The sequence below is a fragment of the Chinchilla lanigera genome, unplaced genomic scaffold (assembly GCF_000276665.1).
Source record: "Chinchilla lanigera isolate Chin_1 unplaced genomic scaffold, ChiLan1.0 scaffold00094, whole genome shotgun sequence".
NCBI classification, from domain to species: Eukaryota; Metazoa; Chordata; class Mammalia; order Rodentia; family Chinchillidae; genus Chinchilla; species Chinchilla lanigera.
This window is the reverse complement of record NW_004955495.1, coordinates 4,437,582-4,447,903: the sequence shown is the minus strand read 5'-3', so window position 1 is coordinate 4,447,903 and position 10,322 is coordinate 4,437,582. Positions and strand designations below refer to the sequence as shown.

The window sequence follows — 10,322 nt, the reverse complement described above, 5'->3', positions numbered from 1 at the left end:
TTCCTCTTTTGATAGCCAAAGGTGGACCCCCATCAGGCCCAGCCTCTTTCCCCCGGAGCCAATGTATGCGTTTTATCTTGAGGCGCTTCTATGCTTAATCACCTGCTTTCCTACATTAAGTCCCTCCTATGGGGAGCAGTTGGGCTGTCAATAACCCTCCTCCTACATTGAGTGGGCCTTATTTCCTGCACTATCCAATGGTCTGATCCCTATTAATATACCTCCTGCTGTGGCTTGCTATGTCCCGCCCCCCTCTTTTAAACTCCACCCCTGCACTCCTTGAGCGCTTAGCCTCAGTTGCGATCCTCAAACCTTTCCCCTTTCACCTTCCATAACCTCCTCCCTCTCCCTTTAGGTTTCTGGGTCACGCCCCTTAGTTCGGCCCGTTATCCAATCCCGTTAACTTGTTCTGCACCAACCTGTCTTCCCATTGGTCTCCGCCCTTCTCTGTTCCCGCACGTGGTCCTGAGTGACGGCATCTCCTGCCCCTGGCGGCAGGAGGGCGGGATTTCCGGCGGCACCGAACCCAATAAGTACTCGTCTGCCGGTTGCCTGTGCGAACGCCCCCGCCCCCTCGGCGTCTGGCTCCCGCCCCCGGCTTCGCCTCCCGCTGCTGTAGCTGCCGCCGCCGCCGCCGCCGCCGCCGCCGCCTCCGCCTCCGCCGCCTCAGCCGCTTCCCGCGGCCTGGGCCTCCCGCCGTCAGCATGCCGCACGCCTTCAAGCCCGGGGACTTAGTGTTCGCCAAGATGAAGGGCTACCCGCACTGGCCGGCCCGGGTAAGGCTGCGCGGGGGAGGGGCGGGCGGGGGGGCGGCGGGGACCCCAGGCCTGAGGCGCCGCGCGCCGGGGCTCCGGGTGGCTGAGGTCTGGTGGCCGCGTCCGGGGGTTCCGGGAGCCCGAGGTCTGGGGGGCCGCGTCCCGGGGTTTTGGGAGCCCGAGGTCTGGGGGGCCGCGTCCCGGGGTTCTTGGGGTGGGAGGTCTGGAGGCGCGTTGTGGGGCGTCGGAGTTCTAGAAGACCCCACTCTGGGGTTCCGGGGGTTTTCGGGGCTTGGAAGGCCGGGGCTTGCGGAAAGAGGTTCTCCCGCTGGGGCTGGTAAGGTTGAGGGGTTACTTCGGAATTCGGGAGGGTCACAGCAAGGAGTTGGGGGGCCTGGGGTCAGGAAAGGGGTCCGAGTGATGGGATGCCCCGCGGTGAAGGCCCTCGCATGGGATACGGAGGGCCGCGGCGGCGGTGGGCGGGGTGCGGTGCGGGGGGGCTGGGGTCAAGGCCGAGACGCCGGGGCCCGCGGTGGACGGGGCGGGGGGCGCATTCCAAGGGCGCCTCGGGGCCGCGGGACCCGCTCCCTGTGAGAGCTGGGCAGCCCGAGGGGACCGCGGAGCGGGGTTCTCCCTGGTGCTTGAGATCAGAGGCCAGCTTCAGACTGGGCCCCCGCAGGAAGGGGGCTTGGGCCATGCAGATTTGGGGTTCCCCTGTGGAGGAAACTGGGGTTCAGAGATTATCCAGGTCTGAAAGGGGTTGCGCGCCTGGGAGTCAGGGCTGTGCAGGTGGGTGGGGTTCCATGCTGTGTCCCGAGCCCCAGTGTGCAGTGGGTTCGCAGAGGCTTTTATCGTCCTCAGGTCTTAGAACTGCAGCCACCCCAGGGCCGAGGGAATTTGGGGTGCAGCGGGGAGGAAGGAGCAGTGGAGAGGCGGGGCTGAAGAGGGGTGTGGATCAGTGGCAGCACAGGAGGGGCTGGGGGATGAGAGGGCTGCTGCAGTCCGATGCTGGCCTGTGGGGTCAAGGGCAGGGCCTGGGCTGGCGAGCGGAGGGCAGTGCCGGAAGGCATGCAAGACTGGCCCTCAGGTTGACTCCGCTTGGGGGGCCTCTGGAGGAGGGGCCGTGCTCCACCAGGATGCTGGTGCCCAAGATGGAAAAAATAGCTCAGAGAAGGAAGTGGGGTGTGTGGGGCAGGGAAGGTTCCAGGAACTGGGCAGGAGTTGGAGAGAAGGGTGGGGAAGGCGTTATTTGGGACCTGTGCACTCACTGCAACCTGGTTTGAACGTGCTCATTTTCTTGGGGGAGACCAGAGCTCTGAAACTTTACCGACACTTTTCTCCCTTTTCCCAGTTCTCTCCTTTCCTAAACACTAGCTTTTCCCTTCCCTTGCCCCCCTTGTGCAGCTCAGAGAGCCCTGAGCATTTCCAAGTACCTGATTGGAAGTGAAGGGGCTGCTGGCCTCCTGTAGGGAGGTGACTGACAGCTGCTGGAGCCCATGGCCTTCAGGGAGAGGGTGGGACTTCCTGGATGCTCAGGCCTGTTTCTTGCAGCCCACCCCCCACCTTCTGCATCCTTGGAGCTGCCAGCTGCATCCGCTGGGAGCCCCGCCTGATCTCCTCTTTGCTGGAGGGGTCTCCTAAGAGGGCCCTGGGAGTTTCTAGAAGCTGAGTTTGGCCCCTCTAGTTGCTTCAGGGGGTTATAGTTGGATTTGCTCAGGGGCCAGCTTTCTCCGTAATGGGGAGATAACTTTGGGGGGGGCAGGTTTGCAATGGGGGGTGCACAGAAGAGTGCAGATTCCCATTTGGGAGGTGATGTGTCTTGGTGGGCTGAAAGCCTCCCTCTTCCCAGCATGCTTTTTCTCCAAGCAATTTGGCTGGTTTCTTGGTGATTTCCTGGGTCAATGTGTGAAGTTGCCTCCTGACCCTCACCCTACACCACCCCTGACTGACCTTTCATTACAGATTGACGACATCGCTGATGGTGCCGTGAAGCCCCCACCCAACAAATACCCCATCTTCTTCTTTGGTACACACGAAACGTAAGTGTCCCCAGCTGGGGCTTGGGTCCCACCTGGTGCCTCCCAGGGTGGCCTGGCTCACCTGGAACGGCTTGTGGATCCTTTCTCTAGAGCCTTCCTGGGACCCAAGGACCTGTTCCCATATGACAAATGCAAAGATAAGTATGGGAAACCCAACAAGAGGAAAGGCTTCAATGAAGGTCTCTGGGAGATCCAGAATAATCCCCACGCCAGCTACAGTGCCCCTCCAGTGAGTACCGTGGGGCAGGGGACATCAGGGAGTTCCATCTGCAGAGCATGAGGTGGGAGGACCCTTCCTCACCGTGGGAAGTGAGGAGCCTTTTCTATGACTCACAGGAAAAGAAGCTTGGAGTCTGGGTCTCTCCCACCTGGTACCTCGGACATTCAGGGCTGGGTTATTCTCTGTGGGGGTGACCGGGGTGCTGAGCAGTGACCCTGGCCTCCACCCACTCCATGCCAGGAGCTCCCCCAGGTTTGAGAACCACACATGACCCAGAGATCACCCAGTGTCCCCTGAGGGTGGGGGTGGAGGGCTGTAATGTCAGGGCTGTAAGAACTACTGTGTCATGGGCCTGAATTTTTTTTTTTAATCAGGTTTTATTGGTACAGTTTAGATATACGTAATGGTGACAGTCATCGTAGAGAATTTGTACCTGTACCCAGATATAACTTGATTTTTTTTCCCATTCCCCTACCCTGCCTTCAACCTCTGTTCTCTTCCCCGTTTACAAAAGCTCTGTTTGGATGTTGAATTTCTGATGGTACTCTTATAGTTTTATAAAACCTTTTACTTCCTAAGGAAAACTTTTCATTCACTACCATCCTTTTTTTTTCTTTTTGTACTGGGAATCAAACTCAGGACTTCACACTTGCCAGGCAGGTGCTGCGTCTCAGCTACATCCCCGGCTTTGTACCATCCTCATCTCCCCGTTACTGCCAGGTTTCTTTTTTTTTTTTTTTTTTTTACTGCCAGGTTTCAGATTCAGGAGAACAGGCAATGGTTTGTTGAGAGAATTCTTAGGTTGAAAAAATATTGGCAAGAGTCATAGAGATGATGGCTTCTCCGTGGCACACCAGTGTCCACTGGTGAGCTGGGAGGGGGGGATTTAGAGCAGCTGCTGGAATCCAGGGAGGACTGGAGGGGAGTTCCGTGCCAGGGGTTTCACGGTGAGATAGTGGGGGGAGGCTCAGCCCAGGGTTCTTAGCGCTGCTTTGAACCTCTACTTCTGGGGGTTATGGGGTCCCTGAGGGCAGGAGCAGCCCTGGCCTACCAGAGGCAGGTGTGATGCTGCAGGGTAGTTCAGGGAATGGAGCATGGTGAGCAAGAGCTGGATGGTTGGTGAGGAAAAGGACATGGAATTGGGCTGGGGAGGCGGTTGGAGGTGGCGAGGTCGGGCCAGCCTGTGCTTTCCAGGGTCATTTCCTAGCACCTGGTACTCGGGTCTTGCAGCGGTCTGGGTGAGCTTCCCTCCCAGCCTGAGCTGCCGGCACTGGTGTGCGCACCCTGGTGGACTCCCAGGCATTTCTGTGTGACACTGCCACATGCTAGGTGCTTTGGGGAGCCCATACCCAGGAATTGGGGGTTCATTCAGCAGCTTCCTCCTGAGCACTGACGGTTTGGCAGTGACTTGTGCAGGGGCAGAGACCCCATGCGCCCCGGGGTGGTGCTGTTTACTTTTGTTGCCTGGATGTGTCTGGGAGGCCATGGATTTGCCTGCTGGCGTCTTTTCCTAGGCTGTAGGTGTCCCCAGCCTGACTGAAAGGATTGGAAGATCTTTAAGGCAATTGAGTTTCATGAGATCCTTTTCTGGCCCCAGCCCAAGGTCTCTTTGGTTACGTCCTAAGCGTATTACTCCTGGTGAATCATTGCACCATTTAATATTTATTGGACACCCACAGCTTGCTAAGTACATACATGCCTGCCCTCAAGGAAAAGAAACTCGGAAGAGTGCACACTTGAGATAAGTGAGCCCGCTGAGCTGCAAAGGAGCTGTAGCAGAGCTGTTGCTTTTGAAGTGTCTAATCCACATGCGTGTCCAGGTGGAACAATGTTAAAGTGCAGATTCCTGGGTCAGCGCCGAGCCCTGTAGATGGAGTAGTGTGGGCCGGAGCCTGTGGCCCTTATGGTTTCCCACGCCAAACCCGGCCCTGTGTTTCTGCCGTAGCCGGTGCTCGGGCCGGCACTGGAAGCACAGCTTATGGGAAACTAAGCAGTCTCTTTTCTAACACTGCAACCTTGTAGTTTGTGTTTCAAGTAGAAGTCCAGACCTAAACCATTTAAAAGTGCAAGTGGGCACTTAGTGAAAGTGACCCCCAAAAGGCAGTCTTGCTTCCCATTCCTGCCTTCTGGGTACTCTCAGAATTGCCGCAGATGTCCATTCCTTACACACCTTTTAAGATTCTTTTTTGTCTTTTATTTATTTTGAGATGGGGTCTTGCTCTTTCCTCAGGCTGGCCTCATAGTTAGATCTTCCTGCCTCGGCCTCCTAAGTAGCTGGGATTATAGGCATGCCCAACCATGCCGAGTTTAACATATATAATCACACATAGCTTTGTTTTCATAAGTGCATAATTCTGACGTCTGCTATATTCATTCACAGTTATTCTGTATCTTTTTTCCTGGTACCGGGAATCGAACTCATGACCTTGCACTTGCCAGGCAGGTGCTGTGCCGCTGAGCTAAATCCCCAGCCCCTAGTTATTCTGTATCTTCACAGCTGTTCTATGTCAACACAGAGAATGGTGTCAGTCTGTTCAGGAGCTCTTTGTTTTTATTTTGGTCTTTTTGAGACAGGGTCTTGCTATGCCATTCCAGCTGGCCTTGAGCTCACTTTGTAGCCCAGGCTGGTCTCGAACTTGCAAGGATCCTCCTGCCTCAGCCTCCCAAGTGCTGGGATTACAGGTGTGCCCTACCACGCTCAGCTTATTCAGGAGCTCTTTAGCTGTTTCTCCGTAGAGTACACAGGACGCCTATCTCTTGTCCCTTGTCAAGCCAGCTGGTAAAAATGGGTCTTGGCATTGTCTTTTGATCCCTACAGCAATCGTGAGAGTGGCCATTGTACAGGTGGGCAGACTAAGGCCTGGAGGGTTTGCTTGAATACCCAGAGGAGCCCAGCTAGAGCCCAAGGCCCCTCAGTGCTAGTTCTGTATAACTAACTGTGACACTTGGGGCCAGGTCCTTCTCTGTGGCCCCCTGCCATGTGCTGAGTGGCATCCCTGGCCTCCCCGTGGCAGCTGCCAGTAACATCTACCTGCCTCAGCTTCAGTCTTGATAGTCAGAATGTGTCTTGACATTGCCACATGCCTTCTGAGGGACAGTTCACTTGACAGCCATTGATGTAGAAAGATCCTGATTAATGCCTCCTCGTCCTTTGTTGGTGACGCGAAGGGACCAGTTGAGGGTTCTCAAGGTTGTTGGCAACAGGGCTGAGCTGGGGCCAAAGCCCAGACCTCAAGACTACCTGGCTGGGGTTCTCTTCCTCTATCTGGGACAGGGTTATGGAGGAGGCAGGCCTGGGGCCGAGAGTCCTGCTGTGAGGACAGGTGGCCCTGGGTGCAAGTGGGGGCCCCACACCGTGCACTGTCTGTGGACCTCAGCCCATGAGAGGATAGTGTCAGCCTCACGGGGTATCCATGAGGCAGGGAGGAAAAGCGGTAATGTTCAGCAAGTGATGGAGGCCATCGCTGGAGTGGGAGGGAAGGCCGGGTGTGAGCTCTTCTCCGCCACAGGCCCCCAGAACTGCACGAATGAGCTGCCTCTCGAACCCCGTTGAGTCTTGGCGTGCTTGGCAGTGGCCGGCCTTGGCCTTTTGTTTCTGGGTTCTTATCTGTCCTGCCAGCATTCACGTCCTCCAGCCGTCTGCATGGGTGACGTTGCCCAAACGTTTGCTGGAAGGCAGTTCCAGGAGACGTAGGGCTCCCGGCTAGATCCCTCGTCGGCACCTAAGCCCTGACTCTCTTGGAGCCTCCTCAAGGAGGACGTATGTCCTTCCCAGTGGATTTTGGGTAGAGCTGTGGAGGCACAGATCAGACCATGCTTGGTTAAGAGCTCTGCAGAAGTGAGAGGACTTACTGAGGAGGAGCTGTGTCCATGGCCTGAGCTTCTCGGGTGCTCACTGTGTTTTTGAGCTGTTACTGAACAGCTCCCAGGTTGTGTCTTCATCTGCAAAGTCAGGATGATAAGCCAGGTGTGGTGGCTCATGCCACCTGGCACTCTGGGAGGCTCAGGTAGGAGGATCGCAAGTTCAAGCCCAGCCTGGACAATTTAGTGACTTGAGATCTTGTCTGAAAATAAAAAGTAAAAACAAACAAAACAAAACTGGGAATGTAGCTCAGCAGAAAGGCCCTGGGTTTCATCCCCCAATATTGAAAAAAAAAAAAAAAAAAAAAAGTGAAACGTCAGGATAATAATTCCCACCTGTTGGCAATGTGTGACAAACTCCACATCACTTAATGGTAGCTCTTAGAATCCTGATACCAAGCGGCTCCTTCTGCAAAAGATCCTTGGCCCAGCTGTTGGGCACCTTCTGAGCTGCTTTTTTATTTATTATTATTATTATTATTTGAGCTGCTTTTCCCCCTGTGAAAAAGGGCACAGAGCCCCTTCTCTGCTCACCAGGGACGCCAGGGAGAGCAAGCAGCTCTGGAGGAAAGGTGTGAATCTGCTTGGAAGCATTATTCTCTCCTGGCACCTTCAGTTTGCGCCTTGACCTACTTAAGTATTATCCATTTTAATCTTGTCAGAAATTATACAGGCAGGGCCCTGTCGCTGTACCTGAGGACGCTGGGTCACAGTGGCACAAGGGAGACAAAGCACGTTCCCAGCTGCGAGGTCGGTTCAACACCTGGTTCTCATTTTTCTCCCGTGTTAAGTAGGGACTGTTCGCCAGAGTTTGCGCGGGTGGCGGCCTGGGCTCCCGCCTCTCCCTCCCTGGGGGAGGATGGAGCCTTTATTCCAGGGGATCCTGCTGCCAGGGACAGGGAGTGCAGCTGGGATTCCCGCCTCCTGCCCAGGTCCTCATCCCGCCCTGCCCTGCATGCATCCACTGGGAGGCGCTGCTGCAGAGACCTTACTTTCAGCCTCTGTCCCTGCTCCTGCTGCGCAGCTCCCCCTGCCACCAGCTGTGACGCATTAGCACACATGGCTCCTCTGTTCCCATTCCTGGTTCCATTGTCCCTTTCTGTCTTGAAACGCCTCTTACAGAACCTCGTGCCGTTTTCATTCTCTTCCTCGCTTTTTCCTGGCCAGCAAGTGTGTCCCTTTCCAACCCCTTCCTCGCTGACTAATCACACTAAGACAGTATGCCTTTTTTAAAAGTAATCTTAACCAGGCGTGTGGTGTGTGCCTGGCATCCCAGCACTCAAAAGGCTGAAGCAGGAGAATTGCCCTGAGTGTGAGGCCAGCCTGGACTATATAAAAAAAAAAAAGTTTTTTAATTGAGCTGGCCATGGTAGCACATGTCTGTCATCCCAGCGCTCTGGAAGGCAAGACAATTACAAGTTCCAACTCAACCTGGACAATTTAGTGAGACCCTATCTGAAAATTTAAAAAAATGTAAAGGTTTGGCATGTAGCTCAGAGCAAAGGCCCTGGGTTCAACCCCCAGTGCTCACCACAAAATAACCATTTTAAAGTGTGCCCTGCAGTGGCTTTTAGTTACATTTCCATTGTGTTCAACCATCTCCACTGTCTTAATTCCAGGACCTCCCAGGACCCCCCAGAGAAACCCATTAGCAGTCACTCCCAGTTCTCATCCCTCTAGCTCCCAGCAGCCTGGAGTCTACTTTCTGTCTGCATTTACCTATTTGGGATGGGAAATTCACAGAAGTGGAGTCACATACTGTGTCCCTTGTGTCTGGTCTCTCCTGAGCATGATGACTTCAGGGTCTGTCTGTGCTGCAGTTGTCAGTGCTTCCTTCTTTCTGACCCTATAGCTTTGCCAGATCCTGTTAATTCATCACTAGACAGACATTTGAGTGGTTTCCAGAGGTTGTGGCTTAAAAAACCCACCCTCTCGCCGTTTTGGAGGGGCAGATACTGGGCAATGAGCCCAGGACCTTCACACTGAGCTATATTTGCAGACCTTCTTTCTTTTATCTTGAGACAGGGTCTTACTAAGATGCTAAGTTGCCCAGGCTGGGCTCAAACTTGCCATCCTCCTGCCTCAGCCACCCACAATGCTTTTTTAAAAGAATTCTTTCTCTTTTTATTAGTATATGTTTGCAGTATATAAGTACATTCATGATAGCCAGGCGTGGTGATACATGCCTATAATCCCAGCACTCAGAAGGCTGAGGCAGGAGGATCATTGCAAGTTCGAGATCAGCCTGGGCTACAAAGTGAGCTCAAGGCCAGACTGAACTGCATAGTGAGACCCTGTCTCAAAAAGACCAAAAAAAAGTACATTCATGGTATGGAGTTACATACTGTCTTTTTTACTTCCTCTTCAAATTATCTTTTATTTTTCCTCCCACAGTACTTGGGGATTGAACCCAGGGCGTTCCCACTGAGCTACATTGCCAGCCACCACCCCCTTTTTTTTTTAATTTTTTACTTTGAGACAAGGTCTCACTAAGTGATTAGGTTGCCCATGCTGGGCTTGAACTTATGATCCCCCGCCCCAGCCTCCCCAAGTGCCGCGCGGCCGGGCGTACACCACCACACCCAGTTTTCTGTCAAACAGCGATCAGTGAGAAGTGCCATGAAATGCCTCAGTCGGGCTTTGCAGTTGGATGTGGCTGACCAGGTTGTGCTCAGCACCTTGCTGCCCTGGGGAGCCGCCACGAAGCCCCTTCTGCTGTGCTGTGCCTGTGCTTATGAGTCTGCGCCCCACCAGACTGCACTCCCCCAGGGCAGAGCCGCACTGTGCTCTCTAGCCCAGTGCCCAGCCAGTGCCAGGCATGTAGGTCTGCTTGATGCTTGGTGGCTGAGTGAGTACTGAGGAGGATGGGCCTGGGACGTTTCCCTTCCACAAACGTAGCACATTCAGATCCAGTTCCAAAGGGACTTGAGGAAGCTCCTGGGGCCTTCACTGTCCCATCCAACTGGTGGATTTGAGAGCCTCGGCAGTGCTGGGCATGACCCAGCCCTGGCCTTGCTCCTGTCCTCTGCGCCCCAGCAGTACCACCTCCTCCGATGGCTGGGAGGGACCTCGTGCGTAGCAGCCTGCTCCCCGCGGCACATCGTGCTACCTGCTGGAACAGCTCCACCATTACAGTGTCAGCTTCTGGGGCCTCCCTGACCCCGCCTCCCCCGCAGTGCATAGTGCGTCCACCTCTCCATCGCTTGCCTCACAGCCACCACGCCCAGTGAGCTCTTCCTGCCTCCATCATGGGGTTTGTGTGCATGAATCAGCCTCTCCTGCACTCATTTCTCAGCTCCCGTGGCAGGGGACTGTGCCTCAGTCACGTCTGTGTCCTCTCTGCCTGCTGAGCCTGGTGGCCAGCCCAGAAGATGCGCCATAAAAAACACGTTAGCTTATATGTGGCTGTTTTTGCCTGAATAGGCTTTTTTTTTTTTTTTTTTTTGT

The 10,322-nt window shown here is 54.7% G+C and overlaps 1 protein-coding gene across 3 annotated transcripts in view; it reads left to right on the top strand.

The window, feature by feature from the left end:
- Window positions 1–627: 627 nt before the first annotated feature.
- The window catches only part of LOC102006928 (hepatoma-derived growth factor-related protein 2), a gene marked incomplete at its 5' end in the record, with an annotated part of 20,348 nt that continues 10,653 nt past the window's right edge, over window positions 628–10,322 (top strand). For all 3 annotated transcript variants that reach the window (XM_013505189.1, XM_013505190.1, XM_013505188.1), the window contains 3 exon segments: window positions 628–776; window positions 2,718–2,794; window positions 2,885–3,023. In XM_013505189.1, the coding sequence (XP_013360643.1) occupies window positions 628–776; window positions 2,718–2,794; window positions 2,885–3,023 (365 nt within the window).